This window comes from Lissotriton helveticus, chromosome 2_1, assembly GCF_964261635.1.
Source record: "Lissotriton helveticus chromosome 2_1, aLisHel1.1, whole genome shotgun sequence".
In the NCBI taxonomy this organism is placed as follows: domain Eukaryota; kingdom Metazoa; phylum Chordata; class Amphibia; order Caudata; family Salamandridae; genus Lissotriton; species Lissotriton helveticus.
In genome coordinates, this window is record NC_136059.1 from 1109276918 (window position 1) to 1109293953 (window position 17036).

Genomic DNA, 17036 nt, shown 5'->3' on the forward strand with positions numbered 1-17036 from the left:
CTCAAGGGAAAATATCAGATCAGCAAGATTGACTCTAAATTTCCGCAAACGAGGCTTAACACGTTGGATTAGGAGACCTTATCCAGACAGATTACCAGAATCTAGCAAGAACGGAAGAGCTTAACAGTGCTTAGTCAAAGAAATCATAACACTGAACAAAATTCACATTGCAGATTGGTAAATTGTGGCACTGAGGTAAAGTAATTAGATGGCAGGTAAGTTAAGAGGATTGTTGGCAGGGAAGTAAGATTAGGCATGGTGCTTCCATGCACTGCCAGTACCATAATTTTACCTAGACAAGAAGTTTGAGTTTCATGAGTGTGGAATGCGGAAGGTGGTCTTGGGAGAGAATTACACAAATTAGTATTTCTCTGAAGCATGGCAGTTCTAGTCACACCCTTGTTTAACCCTACAAAAGATCCCTCAGAATCCAGTATTTACCCCACTCTGTATTTCAAATTTTGTCAAAACATTAAGATCTTAGAATTATGCATAAGTAGAACAAATAGAAAATAAATAAATGCTTTCTTACAAAATACGATGTCAACAATATTGTACATCCAGCAACAAGGAATGCTAGAACTGCGTCTGGCGGAATTTCAGTGCCACTTCGACCCAAGATAGGGGTGAACATCTCAAAAACAGCCCAGACGTGGTACATCATATGAAGGTATGGAACGAACAATCCAAGTGCATACATTACAGCAAATTTGAGTGTAGGACCTTTTGAAGAAAAAAAAAAGAATCAGTTAAGATTTCAACTTGAATATTCTTGTTGTTATCATTAATTGCACCTGGCATGTCATGTGGATGAGTTTTGGAGGTCTAAGAAGGATAAACAAAACTATTTTACTCAAACCTATTAAAACCAGCTTCCTCAATTGAAAAGGTCTGTCCAAGGTGGCATGAACCTTTGGTTTCACAAAATTCATACATTTTAAAAGTTAATAGGTACTTTTCAAAAAAGCGTGCATTACAAACCATATCAGGCCTGACCATGGCACGTAGCCAATATTTTTAGTGTGATACCGGATTGTTTATACTCATCAGTATTAAAAGCAGTTGTAAAGAAATGATTTGGAAAAAGAAAAAGATCACATCCTGCTGCATAGTTGTATAGTGTACCCCTGTTTTTCTATTCCAAGATGGTCACCACATTCATTCTAAATGAAGTGGCTATATTGAAATAGCAAAACAATGATACACTCTATACCATGCTGTATTGTTGCCAGGTTTAGAAACAACTGCGGCACAGGCTGCAGCACATTGTCTACGAAAATAGTGACCAGGAAGTACCGGTTAGAGTGCTGGAGGGCACCCTGTATAATAAACTTGCGACCCATTAGCAGTGGGAGCGGAGGTGCTGGGCACCCGCACACTAAAGGAGGATCTATCACTTTGGGCAGGGTAGTTGTTGGATACTGTAAAAAGTAAATGAGTGGCCCAAATCCCAGGTAGTAAAATGCATACTTTCCCAGGATATGCATTTTTATATAGATGCAGATGTTGTGAGGCAAAACGCTATCACTCACAGGGCCAGACACTTCAAACATCGAATGACTATCTTGCAGGCCATCCAACTGTGGTGACATTGGCAAAAGAGTCAATAGCTGACTTGAGCTAACTAATTACCCCAAGCCAAGCTGTCGGCTGTGCTCTCAAGCCAAATGTGAATTACATTCTAACAGAACAAGTGGCGGAGGGAACATATCTAAAGTCTTTCTGTATGGGTATGTATTCATTAAAATACAACATGAATTCTTGAGACAGTAAGAGCCTGACAGTAAAAGCGGTCAGGCCAGGCAGACATTTTATAGATAGTTGACCACATAGAAATATTAACAAAGATATAGAGTAACATGTAATCTACTGTTTAATCAACAAAAAGTATGAGAAGAGATTTCACACAAAATAATTGAAGCACCACCTGCTGCTTATCCACAGCACGCTACAAGACCAGAGGTTGTTGCCTGGAGCCATGAACTGGAACACAGCCACAGTTACAAGAAGATTATTCTAGAGTAAAGGTAAAGTGGACGGTCTACACAGGCTTCACAATTTACTGGAATACACGAACACATGCTCAATCCTTAAAACTGGTGGAAACAAAGCAATTTAACAGTGGTTTGCAATAAAAAGTTATACAACATATCAAAACAGATACTTTCCTAAGATGTCTGAACTGTGAGCAGAGTTGCTACCAGCTCAAGAGAACACACAAGCCCTACTAAGTATATACAGCCCCCAGGACAGACGTGCCTCACAGCACAAAAGGTTCCTCTCAGGCACAATGCATTAGCCACCAATGCTACCACTACCTCTGCATCTTTCAGGGGCTTAGTAGGGGTGGAGCAAGTCCAGTTTAGGAAGAAGCCAGGGACAACCTAAAGACTGAAGACCCTCTGGTACAGCTCGTTCCCAGGAGTCAGGCCCGACCAAACAACTTGCACTGGATCAAAAACAAAGAGTAAAACTCCAGCAACAGACAGGCCTACTAAGAGCAACAGCTGTCTGCAGAAGCTCAAATATAAAACACTAAAAGTTACAATTGCACCCAAAGCCTCAATAGATAACAATTCCTTATACAAGCCACAACTCTATTATAAGCTTAAATATTTAAACTATTTACTGTAGTGCAGCAGGATTGCCTAGACTATTACAGCTCGTCCCACTCCCTGCAATTATTTCCCTGCAACCCAAAGCAGAATTCTTCTAGTCCACTCATTTATTATGCTTCCATCCATCACTGCACAACAGCCTCTCCTTTTCCCCTACTTTTTAGTTGTGACTGGCTTCTCTGGTCAGCAACAATTCCCATCTGCAAATCTTAACTCTGCCAATTGTCTTTTGAATTTACCATCTACTGCCCCCACCATGCAGTTTCCAAACGTGTTCTTTCTTCTTCCTTAGCCTATTAACCCTCCTCAGCTGCATATACCTCATTACTAAGTGAATTAAATTTGTTAAAGCACAATAAACACCATCAAGTCATCACATACCCACTGAGCACTTGAACAGTGTGTGACAAAACTACATTTGTCACAGATCAGTGACTGCTACAACTCCTCTTTCTCAGCACTTCACTGCACTTAGGGGGAACCTTGATTCATCCTAAATGACTCTTCCGCGTCAGCAGCGATCCAAGCCAACCATCCTTTGCAATCTTCACTCCAGGGAGATGCTGGGAGGATCATCCTCTGCAAAAGACCTTTTCATTAGCCAACCCAAGCCCCCTGAATCCAACTAAGCCTCATTCAAATAATCAGCAACAGGCTCATTGGTTTTGTATTCATTAAGATATGGTAGCCCTTGTCACGTACGTGATGTATACAGCTACAATACAGTATATGAGATCAAATACAGATAGGGTGATCACAATGATTCGTTGATGGCAACTGGTGTTTCGGTGGTAATTCAGAAACTCTGCCATCATATAAATCTAGCTATGCGTGCAGAGATAAATATTTTAGCATTGCAGTCGCGGTTCAGCAGGGATTACAGTGCAACGTTTGAGCCTCTTTGGATAGAGTCAATGAGCTGGCAGAACAGGGGGTGTAAGGCCTGGAGGGTGCAGAGTAACCAAGTTTAATATGGTGGGCTTTGAGGGCTGGGTTGTATTCCAGGATGGAAGAGCAGAATTAGTTTAATAGGGAAGGAGTTCCAGAGAAGTGATCGAGGCAGCTCAACTAGGAACTGGGATCTAGGTACAATTTGGAGGAGAATGTTGGCTAAGCACAGGGAATGGACTGAGGTGAGACATGTATCCAGCTAAGAATGTAATAAGTAGCTGTGCCATTAATAGCTTTGACCCACAGCTTTTACTGCGTCCGCCGTTTGGCAGAGCTGATGCTTGTTAAGTCAGACCGGTAATTAATTGTCTGGCTAATTTACTAAGTGCACTGACAACAATTAAGAGTCATGGAAAAGGTGAGGGAAGACTGCAATCAAATTTTTTTAAAAACATCTTCATAAGGGTCTTATCAGAGCGAAGGTGTTAGGATATCAAGGAAAACGGTGATAGCGGAACAGGAGGCCACCAAAGAGTGTAGTAGATTATTTTGGTTTGTGAGGAACTGTGCATAAGGGAGCGATTCACAGTCTAAGGGTTGTGAGACAGTCAAGACTTATTTTGGAGATGGGGACGATGGAGAGGAAGGATAAAAAGATCTGAATACTGTTTGCATATAAATGGAACCACCAATAAAACAGAAATTAAGTCCTTCAGGGAGCTCTGTGGAGAGCTTTGAGCACTAATGCCTAGACAAATGAGGGTCACATGCATGGCTGGTGGGGCAACTGAGTCAAAGGAAGAAGAAAGTTCAAAGCGGATGAGAATGCAGGGAAGGTGATTTTGGTGAGCATACCTCAGAGAGTTGGATTTATGCAAAGAGTCATACAGTGGAGTTGTTGGAAGACATGTTGGATAGGATAAAGTAGGCTTAAAAAGCTTAACCAAAAGTAGACGGTGAGCAGGAGCCTCTCAAAAAGCAGAAGCAAAATAGATTACAGGACACGAGGCGTTAATTAGGCAGAGGGGTCTGCTATCTTTTATGGATTTCTTTTTTTGGAGCAAAAAAATGTCAACTGAGGATTTCAAACAATTATTGTTGGACCCAAATAGAGAGAGAAGTGATTCAAAAGGACAACCTTGACAGACACTAGAAGCTGAGGCTAGTGTTTTTAGTAATTATCAGGTAAACAGTGAAGATGAGCAAACCAGTTTGAGGAGAGGTTGGTGTGAAGGAATCACGTTAGGTAGAATGGGTAATATGAAGAAACAAAGTGTAAGAAACCGGAGTGGACCATGGGAAGAGAGTTGAACACATTTATTAAGGTACAGACTGTAGAAATGGAGTAGGACGACAGTTCGCTATCAATACAACTAGGCAGGTTTGTACTGGTGTCGTGATGGACCAGTTGATTGTGCAGGATAATTTCTAAGGATGAAGTCATTGACATGTCTGAGATCAAGGGAGGTGAATAGTGAGACTCGAAACTTTTTCCACCTGGATTGGTGGGTGGAAGTCTTGGACACTGGGTGTGACCATAGTACTGTGAAGATAGGGAGCATAAAGGATGAGAGGTTGAAAGCTGTTGCAGAAGAAGTAAGTCAAGTCTCTTTGTATTTGCCTACGGTAATCTAAGACTGTGTTGAGGAACATTTCCACCCAGAAAAAGAAATGTCTCAGTGGGTGAGATTCGAGGGTAACATTGATGATGGGTGAGGCTGGAGGGTCATTTTGATGATCTGTGAATTATAGAGTGATTGGAGAGGGGACGTTAAAAACGGGGGATGTAGCGGTGAGGGCCAGTAGTTTGCTACATGAGTGAATGGTGAGCAAATTTATGTTGGAGATTAAGTAGTCAAGTACAGCTGAAAAGAAAAGTGTTTAGTCACATCAAGGTTTAAATAGTAGAGGAACACGAGGGAGATAAATGTGGGATCTCAATAGTGTTGAGGTCTTGAAAGAAGGTATGCTGGTGGTGTTACAGTACAGTACTGTGATATGAGTCACTGGGGACAGGGTGAAAAATGAAGGAATTGAAAGTAAGATTGCCAACATCAATGTCCTGATTTTTTGTACTTGGTGAATGGAGTAATGTGTTGCAGACCACATGGAGTGCAGCTTGCACCCTTCCCCAAATCAAACATCTCTCCAAGTGCACACCCAGAACAACCTGAAAGTACCTTGTAAGGTACTTCTAGGAGACCCCATGGTCTATGTTTCTCACGGTCGCTTCATTAGTCATGGAGAAGTGGAAATTCATGGGTTAATATGCATGCCTCAAGTGGAAAATATCATTTTCCAACCATAAGAACCTGGTGGAACAAGCATTCAAAATATACTTGAAAGAGTGATGAGTTCCCCTAGTCCATTTTAAATCCAAACCACACCAATAAGCTTCTACTCGCTCATCTGATTTTGATCTAGGCTTTTGCCAACACCCACTTTTTGACTAGTTAACAAAATAGCCTACAAATTATCCTACTCTCGGACTCCTTTTTCTATAACCGCCTTCGATTTTCAAGTGCGCCCCCTCCGATTCCTAACTTATCCACATGTCCATCACCGTTCCCTTTGCCAATATTATACCATCTCCTAAGCATGTGATATAGAGTCAAGTTCGATCTTGCACTGCTCCAACTTGCTTCAGGTGAAGTAGAGGATGTACTGATCATCACTGTTGGAAAAATGCTATCAGAAGCAATACATGGTGTACTGTTACACAAAGTGAGTTGTATGTATGTGGTATTTTTAGATTATGAACTTAGCCAAAAGGCAACATAGCCCTACACAGGGCAAATGACAACCATTAAGTCTTTGAATGATAGATGAGGTTGCTGTTTTGCGAACTGTTAATACACTGTGATGTTGTTTTCTTTTAAGAGGTGTGCCTTCATCTCTTTATTGATACAAAAAGCTGGTGGCAAATGTGATTGCTTCTCTTTTTAAGGGCTTAGTTCACTTCTGTGTAACATAAGTCTACTTATATGTAATTACCCATATCCAATAGGGATTCTCATAATACCAAACAGTGCAGTAATTGATTGTGAGTACATCTGCTCTAGGGAAATTCATTTCCTTTCAGCCCACTCCCAATCAGATTCTGTACATGTGGACCTACTTTTCTATCAGCTAATCTGGGTTTCAAAAATATCTAGAGATTGGACATCATGCTACTACTGTGAAGAAGCTGCAACCTGACAAATTTCACTTCACCAAAACAGAGGGCCTTCATTAAACAAGAATTGGGAAAGCCCTACAAAAAAACACATTGCTCCAGCACTTAAGGGAATACTTTCTTGGTGCGAATAAGTACTCTTTGTGCACGAACAGAATGCCATCACTCACTGTAAAGGCAGACGGTGGCTGACCCATAGCCTCATTCTGTATGTTGTGGTGGGCAGAAGCAAAAAGTGCTTGACACACCACACCAATGGATGAAGAGGGCTCGCTGAAAGCCCCTAGAAGTAAATTATGTTTCTAATTTTAGCAAAATATAAAAGGTCTTGATTATGTCAGATCTAAAAACATTTTTACCTCTTTCAAACTTTAAATAGTGGAAACAATTCCACGTGAATACATTCAGGAAACCTTGAAAAAAAAAATAAGAAATAACATAACATTGTTCTCAACTCTTACCAGGTTTCAGCATATAACAGGCACATAAGAACACATTTAATTACAATTGTAATACATCACCACACCTGACATCAGACCAGCTGAAAGGAACATCTTTGTATAAGGCACCAAAAGGGACTCCCGTAAAACCAACCTGATCATGGTGCACTAGATCCAGGACCACTATCTGCCCTCGATTAAGCCAACTCTGTACACAGAAATAGGAGTTATCAGTGCCAGCTTAGCTACCAAGCATTGCCTGAAAATCCTTAGCATATTTACTGAAATTAAGTGCTGCATCCTTCACCTCAGAGAAACCGTTTTTTTCTGACACCTTATACTTCATTAAACATTATATTCATTCAGGCTACAACATCATCTGCAAAAGCAGACGCAGTGAAGTTGAGACGCTTCACTCAGGTGGTCTGACAACTGGTCACATTATCTTTCAAACCCACATAAATGAAAGACTGGGATGACAGTAGAAATGATCAAAAAAGTCAAATCCATGAAATATATACTATCACCAGAAGCCAAATGGCAGACCCTACAATAGTAAAATTCAGCCACCCAATTACAAATCTACTGTACCAGGCAAAACAACCACCAGACAGATACCCAGGAGGATCAGGGTCAAGACTGATTTGCATATGGCTGGGTCTCAACTGGGGTGGCGACGTGAGCTAAAGAACAATGATGTATTTAACCCAGATCTGTGACTGGGGGTGTCTGAAAAGTTTCAGCACTCCACCCATCATCTTCTTGTATTTGCTTTGCATTAGATAAGCCCACACTTGTAATTACATCCATTTTTAACCTGTGCTACTACTACCAAAAATTTATAGTTCAATTAGCCATATACCTAATGGTTGAATCTCTTCTGTATTCTTTCCACTCCCCCCTCCCCCCTCACCCCTGCCCCCACCTCACCCCTGGCAACTGCCCACTGTTTGAATTTCTGCAGGGTCATCCCCAAACTTTTAGCCTTCACCTTCCTCTTTTCTGAACCCATTATGTTAGCTTTTAGGACTCTGGCACTTTACCGCTGCTGACCAGTGCTAAAAGTCTCCTGCTCACTCCATAAAACATGGTGAAATTAGCTTAAAGCCCAATTGGCCTCTTACATTTACTTTTCAGTCCCTAGTAAAGTGGTACTACCTTTACCTAGGGCCTGTAAATTAAATGCTACTAGTGGGCTAGCAGCATCAATTGTGCCACCCACTTAAGCAGCCCTATTAAACATATCAGGTCTGCCACCTCAGCCTGTATGTGCAGTTTTAAATGGACTTTTGACAGGCCTAAATCTTCCTTTTTTGGACAGGGTGCAGTGTATTTAAAAAGTTGGACATGTATTTTTAACTTATCCATGCGCTGGTAGTGAAAAAGTCTAAAGTTCGTTTTTCACTGCTGCAAGGCCTACCTCTATCTCAGGATAACATTGGGTTACCATATTACATTTAATAACTGATAACTTTCATTTGGGCGCAGGTAGGAAAATCCACCGTAGTGTCTAAAGAGTTGGAATTGAAACCCCTCTAATGGTAAAGTTGGATTTAGGTCACAATTCTGAAAATGCCACTTTTAGAAAGTTAATCAATAAGGGTTCTGGCCCTTAATCAGTAAGGCTGGACCAATCTATAATCAATATAACACAACAATTGCCAATACTGATAACAATACAATGTATTATTCCCAGCAATCACACGTGACACTCAGTGATAGAAAAACTTAATTTTTGAATGTTTTCTTTTTAAGTGTTCAATATCGTTTTCAAAATGAATTCATAATACTCACCTGAACATTTCACATTTTACGGACTACCGGCTTTCAAGAAAAACAGACTATCAGACACGGCTTGAAATAAGAGACGTAAGATTTACTCTATGGAGCAGCAATTAGGCAAAACTAAGGAATTCGCTTTAAACGCCAACATGGAAAAAACCATGCATCGTCTTTTTTGAAAAATCGCTATTGGGCCACAATCTGTGATTGAGAAAGTGAAATTGCCTTGTACGTCCACAGTGACGTGGGGCACAAAGGTGCCGACACAAAGAACATACAAGCTCACTTTCTAGGTCCTGGGGAAAACCCTCAAAACAATATTGGGTTTGAAATGCATTGACCTTACTGTTGTGTCCAAACGAGTACTAACAACAAATGTTGAGTATCAGGTCCATATAAAAATGTACAGTAATTCATGAATTTCAGTTCTCATGAACTGAATACTGAACCGCTTGGCCAACATTTCCCCTGGGATAGTGTTGTATCCTAAGTTTGACTGTGGTGTTTCTTTCTAAACCTTTCCCTTGAGCTTTTCATTTCTTTTTCTTTTCTGTTTAGTTTTGGATGGGATTTGAGCTTGCTCAATTTTGGTGAAAAGGGTTGAATATATATTTTTATGTACTGTAATGTCTTATTTGGAAATGTAAAGATTGTAACTACATGTACAGTTTTCTGTGGCCTATAAAATGTGTAATGTTCATGTGAATAATATGTATTAGTTCATTTTGAAAAGAATATTGAACACTAAAAAGAATTCATTCAAAATTAAGATTTCTTAATCACTAGGAGTGTCACGTGTGATTGTTGGGAATAATACATTGTATTGTTATCAGTATTGGCAATTATGTTATATCGACTTTTAGAAAGTTGGCATTTACTTGCCCTAACCATTTGGTGCCTACAGCCAGTACCCTGGGTCACATGACTAGGTTTAGCTAGCAGTGGACCTTGTGTATCCTCTTAGACAGTGAGACAAAGGGGTAATAGGTGTTGGCAGAATGGGCCATCTCTGACTTGATGAGGGGAGAAGAACTATCACTTACCACACTTACACATCACAAAGGCTCTGCCTGAGCACACTCACAAAGTGTTTGACAATAGTCTTTTGTGTCGCCACACAAGGTGGTGTAGTGTAGTTCCTATATTCCCAATAGGCTCTGCGCATTGGAATAACATATCCTATAGATGTGACTGAGGTCTACTAGGTCTCTATCGAATATATTAGACTTAATTGTGAGTGCCAGCTAGCTCAGAGGTCACTAGAAACTCTCTCGAATTCACAAGAAGGGATTCGTTTCTGACACTCGCATAAACATGACAACTTTGTTTCCCCAAGATAAAACTGATAATCAGAGTTGTGGAAACAATAGATAGATATTTCACTCAGTCAATCATGCATGCTTCGTTTCACCAGAGGTGCAGAGAAATAGACGGGTGTTTTCAATAAAAAGGTTTTATTGAACAGTCTTCTTTCTCAAGCAATAGAAATGAACTGCTACCATCGTAAAACTGTTTGCAAAATATAATGCATATAGTATAAAGAGTAGAATAAAATAATACTGTAAGAACATTGCCTGGTGCCTAAACCATAGATAAATACATACATAAATAACAGAGGCTAAAAGTACTCATCTGGTACTTCTAAAATACGCCTACCCGATGTACCTAACCTATGCTTAGTACGAGGGAAGAAGTAAGTGAGGTGTAGCATAAATGTAGTATTCTTTGTGCCAAGAATCTGTCCAAGATTTCTCTTACGGTCTAATTAGCTCCGTACCTTAGTTTGGAACGAAGAAGGTCCGGCTCAGGACTCGATTTCCCAACAACCAGCAAGGGTAGCTTGGAAACTCTGGAGCTGGATTTCTCTGCAGGAGAAAAGACAGTGTCTCTCTCAGTGCGTCTGCTGGAGGGTCGGCTTCCTTCGGCACTTGCAGTAGCAGGACGCGTCGGGCAAGTAGATAGTCGAACTGCTCCAAACCACCGTTTGTTTGCTAAGGCAAGTGTGGGTATATTTATACCTTGAAGTTGCTGAGTTTGACGTAAAGGTGGACATAATAACGTCATTAAAGACTCTCAGTTCTTTGAAAACTCCATGAGTTCTTGGACTTTTTTTTTGAAAATGTATTTTTATTGCAGGATTCAAACATTGACATATTCAAATATGAGCATTGTATCAAATACATATCATGAATTCACAGTCCGTGTATGGTACAAAGTCAATTATACATAGTATTGTATTTTCCATTTAAGTCTTTTACAGTTACAACAACTCCCCCCCTCCCGCTGATTACCCCGGCACTTATATACGTCAAGTCATAAATCTTTCATACTGCGTTCGTATAGTCTTGTAAGCAAAAGAAGAAAAATGCAACAGTAATGTCTAACAGTTCCCTGCCATTTCCAATTCACTCCCTATGTTAACAGATCAACATGTTCTTATTGTTGTACTGTCCTTTCGTTCTGTCTCTCTGCACCTGGTGTACAACCTCAGTGTCCCCTATATGGGTTCAGCAGGAAAAGGGGGAAATGGGAGGGGGAGGGGGTGAGAGGACAGGGGGGGGGGGGGGGAGTAGGGGGTAAAAGAGGGGGGAGCGGGGACGGCAGTCTCTTTTAGTTAATTTTGTAACTCTTCATCATTGTCTCCATTCGCTGTGTGAGGCAGGCTAACATCAGCACCTGATTCAAAATCTAGTAGTATTGCATTCCATTCCAATGAAATGGGGTGTCTACGCAAGCCTCTACGCTCCTCCCGCTGTAATTCTGCACTCTCTGCTTTCCCCCACCTCAGCACCTCCCCGCGCCAAATGTACGGTTCTGGTGGCTTAGCCGATTTCCATCTCATATTTATTGTTCTCTTCGCTAGTAATAATGCCATATCAGCGAAGCGGGACGCTACACTCCTTTTCAGTAGGGCCCAACCCCAGTATGCAATATTCTACAGAGGTGTATGGTCTTGCTGGTGCTACCCTGACTAGTGCTTTATGTACCGCTGTCCAATAGTACCCTAACTTTGGGCATTCCCATAGCATGTGTAATAGCTGTGCGTCATCTGCTTTGCATCGAGGGCACGTGGCCGCTGCATCAGGAAACATGGTGTGTATCCGATGTGGAGTGAGGTATGCTCTGTGTATAATCATCAGTTGAATACATTTAAACTTTGAGTTCCTCGATACCTTTTTAGGGAATTTCAGAATCCTCTCCCACTCTTTGTCTCTAAAGGCTCTTCCTATGTCTCCCTCCCAACTCTTTACTTTTTAAAAGTGCTGAATTTTATTTGGTGTTTCCCCATCCTGGCGCACTGCACGATTAGGTGCAGGCGCCTTGTGCTGTTTTAAACGGTGGGAGTGCATTAATACCCTGCATTGCTGTGACTTACCTGTTCTTGTGGCTGCATACGCCCCGGTCCATCGCGGCTCCTCTGCCGTTGCGTGGAGGGCGGCTCTTCCCCCACGGCTCTCTGTGCCGGTCGGGTGGAAAGCGGGCGCCATCTTGGGAGAGCCTGAAGGACACTGAGACCAGACTAGGTGGTCTAGTTGTCCGAGGCTCTCCCGTATATAACGCACATGTGCCTCCGGAAGCGCAGCGGACGTGCGCGACGATGGCGCGCCGAAGTTGCGCCAAAGTTAAGCCCATCTGCGCCCGTCCGCGGCCGACCGGGGCACACCATCAGGCCGGTTTTATATCTTACTCCTCTTCACAATTGCATTTCCTCCACAGAAATTGGCCTCTTTCCCCTGACACACTGTCCTGCATTCAAACTCTTGGTATTGCCCTGCCTAAATTACCTACGGTACCCTCCCCTCCCCTCCCCTCCCCTCACCACTGCTCTCCTTCTGAATACACGATCCGCAGTCAAGCATCAAACTGAAATATTTGACCTCTTAGATTCAACCTCCCCAGACCTATTGTTTCTAACCGAAACATGGTACTGTTCTGATTCCCTTCCGAGCATTCTAGTGGCTCTCCCCCCCCCCATTATTCTATGCTTCGCGCTGATCGGCCAGATGGTAGACCCGGGGGTGGGGTAGCCCTGATTGTTCGTAAGGGAATCCACTTTCAGACACTCGTCCAGCCCATGATTCCCCCAGCCGATTGTCTTGTAGTACGTTCTACTTCCTTTAAGATTCCCCTTACCTGTGTTTTGTTATATCGACCCCCACATTCATCCCCTGGCTTTATCCCCGCCCTTCAAGATCTATTGGCCACCTTGGCAGTCAATTGTGCATCTGTCCTTGTTCTGGGCAACTTTAATTTCTGGCCAGCGGACCCAGCGGAGGACTGTACTTCCAAAGAGTTCACTCAGTTGCTCCTGAGCCTCAATTTTACTCCGCACGTTCATCACCCCACCCATAATCGAGGCCATATTCTTGATCAGTTTGGATCCTTAATATCCCGATTTCTGCCCCTATTATTTCGCCCTGCCCATGGTCTGATCATTCTCTGCTCGCCTTTTCCTTAGACCTGAGACTTGCGAAAACAACTTCTGTCACTCAAAATATTCAGGCAAGGAATTGGAACCGAGCTGATATCCCATCATTGTGCAACTCACTAACTTCTACCTGCCCGGACCTATCCGGCTTGGCCCCTTACTCTCAGGTCTCTACCTTGAACCGCTGGCTGACAAAAGCTTGTGACCTAGCACCCCCCCCCCCCCCCCGAGGCGAATTTCCATCAATCTCGCCCATAATGCTAACAAGTGGTTTAACCCTAGTCTCAAACTAAAGAAACTGGAGCTACGTCAGGCCGAACGAGCCTGAGATTGGCTTACTGCCCTATCCGTAGGCAACATTATACTGCTGTTCTTACGGAATATAAAAATAATATCCTAGCAGCTAAGCCACAATATTTTTCAGGTCACATATTAGCTGCAGAAAACCAGCCACGTGAGATTTTTGCCATCGGCCACGCTCTGCATCATCGCAAAGAACTCTACCCAAAATCCCCCCGTCCCAGGCTCTGTGTGACTCGCTTAACGAGTTTTTTATCGAGAAAATAGTCCGCATTAAAGCCAACATCCCCTCTCCTTCCCCTACCTTCACTGATTCCCACCCACCATGTAATTCTCAATCTCTTACCGACATTCCTCCATTAACCAAGGATTCCCTCTCTCCCCATCTTAGGCGCGTCAGGTCCGGGTCTCCAGCGGACATCTGCCCGGCTCGCATTTTTTGTCAGATTTTTTCAGACTGTCCCTCCCCTGCTCTTACTCTTCTGAACGATTCCTTCTCCCTTGGTTCTGCCCCCGCTTCCTTTAAAACTGCCAAAATCATCCCGATATTAAAAAAGCCCGGGGCGGACCCTGCCTCCCCAGCAAATTATCGCCCCATATCCCTTCTCCCGTACTTGGGAAAGGTGGCTGAGTCTCATGTCACCCAGACGCTCAGCTCTTTTATTGAGGCTTCTAATTATTTATCACCCGCCATTCCACTGAGAAAGTGGTCATTTCGGTCATGGACCAACTCAGGGAGGGGCTCGATATTGACACTCCCCAAGCCTTAGTCCTCCTGGATTTGTCCGCCGCCTTTGACACGGTGGATCATTCCACTCTCTTGTCCCGTGTCAAGGCGGCGGGCATTGGGGGACAAACATTGGCCTGGCTCGGCTCCTTCCTGTCCGACCGTACGCAGGCTGTTCACTTGGCTGAATTCTCTGCTTCTCCACGTAGACTGTACTGTGGTGTCCCTCAGGGTTCTTCTCTTTCTCCCCTTTTGTTTAATCTTTACATTTGTCCCCTTATTTTTGCACTACAACAAATGGAGGTCACAGTCTATAACTATGCTGACGACCTCCAACTCATTTTTAATTTTTCCACTCCCACATCAGCTGCCGTTCATCCCAAGTGGAATCCCCAATAGTGGTATCGTTGGAGCATATGATGTCGCCGCATCCGTATACCTCACTGCCTTCTTCCAGCAGCCAATAGCTAGTCGAAGTAGAAGTGGTGCCGATCCAGGTATTTTGATCTTTGGCATCAATAATTTATGGATGGCGCCGTTTGCTCTGTCCGCTCCTGCCAGCCAGTAGGCTAGCCATTGCAGTTGGCATGCGTAGCTATATGCCAGCATTTCTGGTAATCCCATGCCTCCCTGTGTGGTCGGTAGTTGTAGCTTGGCGAGACTAATGTGACGTCTACCCGAACCCCACACCAGTTCTGTCAATATAGTATTTAGTGCTTTAAATGTATGCGTGGGAATCATAAGCGGCAAATTCGTAAAGTAATAAAGAAGGCGGGGTAGGACCACCATCTTAGAGATGGCTACTCTTCCGGCCACCAAAAGTGGCAGCGTGTTCCAGAACTGTACTTGCGCCTTTAAAGCAGTGATTCCCATCCAACATGTCTTTCGTCTCTCTATATATTGGTTCCCTAAGTACTTGAAGGTCGTTGTTGCAATCTGCAAGTAATAGAGGGTGAACCGCAGCTGTACGTCCTCTTCCGCGGTGCCAAACCAATACCCATGTGATTTAGCGTAGTTTATCGTAAGGCCCGATATGACTCGAAAGTCCTCAAAAAATGTTTGGTATCGGGTCTAGACTGTCCCTCATGTCCCCTAGATATAATATGATGTCATCCGCATAAGCCGATAGTATATGCGTCATTGCAGTCCTCCGTATACCCCTGTGTTGTGCAAATGCCCGGAGTTTATGTAATAGTTGTTCCAACACGTGGATGAACAGCAGGGGCGATAGCGGGCATCCCTGTCTGATGCCCTTCTCAATGCTAAGAGGGCTGGGGATGCATTTATTAGTGCGCACCCGTGCCGTCGGTTGTGTATATAACAGAGTCACTCAAGCCACAAACGCGGGTGGAATTCCGAATTTACTGAGTGTTGCGAGCATGTAATCCCATCTGAGGGAGTCAATGCCTGTTTCAGGTCTAAAGATATGCAGCCCTCCATACCGCTTACAGCGTCTTCATGAAGCATTATCTGGCTTAGCCTTTGTAGGTTCATCGCCGTACTCCGGCCAGGGACAAAACCACATTGGTCTGAGTGTATTAGGCTCGGGATATAGGGGGCCAACCTCGTCGCCAAAATTTTACTAAGAATCTTGTAATCCGTGTTTAATAGCGAGAGCGGTCTGTAGTTCGCAAGTTGGAGCCCGTCCCTACCAGGTTTTAAGAGGGAGACTATCAGCGCCTGTAACGTCGTGGGTGGGAGTGCAGTAGAGTTCAGTGACTCTAGATAAAGCACGTATAAATGCGGTACAAGAATGTCTGCATATGTCCCATAAAACTCAGCCGGTAGGCCGTCAGTCCCGGGGGTATTACCTCGTGGCAGCGCTCGGATCGCCTGCCTTATTTCTGCAATCGTGGTGGGGCGAGCAATGTCGGTACTCTGTTCTGCCGTCAGCCGTGGGACATCGAGATCCGTCATAAAGGACTCAAACTGTTCCTCAGAAAACGGCTGATGTCGCCCATACAGTGCTTTATAATATTCCTGAAATGTGTTGTTTATGCCCATTTGTATCCGAACCGGCGTACCCCGTAGGTCAGTCACTTCCATAATGGGAGTATACACGGGAGCATCTCTCACCAATCTTGCCAGTAAAGGACCCGATTTATCCGCTTGGGCATGTTGTCTGCATGTGTATTTTTTATAGTCTAGGAGTCTCAACTCCTCAAGCAATTCAGCGTGATGGATGTGTGCCTCTTGTAACTGCGTGAGTTGTTCATTAGTGCCCGCTGTCTCGCTCTCTAGCATCGCCAGCCTCCCCTCCTCTCTTCTTAGTCCCTCTGTTACTGTGTGCCTCATGCCCACTTTCGTGCTCATCGCAACGCCTCGGATTGACACTTTGAAGGCGTCCCACTCAACCTGTCTCGAGCTAGCTGTGCCAGTATTTAAGGTGAAATATTGTGTAATAGCATCTGACAGCGTAGATCTAAATACCGTATCCTCTAATAGGTCCGGCGATAGGTGCCATGTTGGTGTCGGAGTAGGGATCCTACCCCAGTGCATCGTGACTTCTACTGGATTGTGATCGGACAACGTCTTCCCCATGTGTTCAGCAGACACCATAGACCCCAACAGGGCCCTAGAGCAGAAGATTCGATCAATTCTAGTGTGCAACTTATGAGGTGGAGAATAAAAGGTGTATTCCCTGTACAGTAAATTTTTGTTCCGCCATATATCA

General features: G+C 43.5%; 1 protein-coding gene across 2 annotated transcripts in view; it reads right to left on the reverse strand.

Moving 5' to 3' along the window:
* The window catches only part of ERMP1 (endoplasmic reticulum metallopeptidase 1), a 689629-nt gene that overhangs the window by 125121 nt on the left and 547472 nt on the right, over positions 1 to 17036 (reverse strand). For both annotated transcript variants that reach the window (XM_078675921.1, XM_078675920.1), the window contains one exon: positions 533 to 723. In XM_078675921.1, the coding sequence (XP_078532047.1) occupies positions 533 to 723 (191 nt within the window). The remainder of the gene's footprint in view (positions 1 to 532; positions 724 to 17036) is intronic.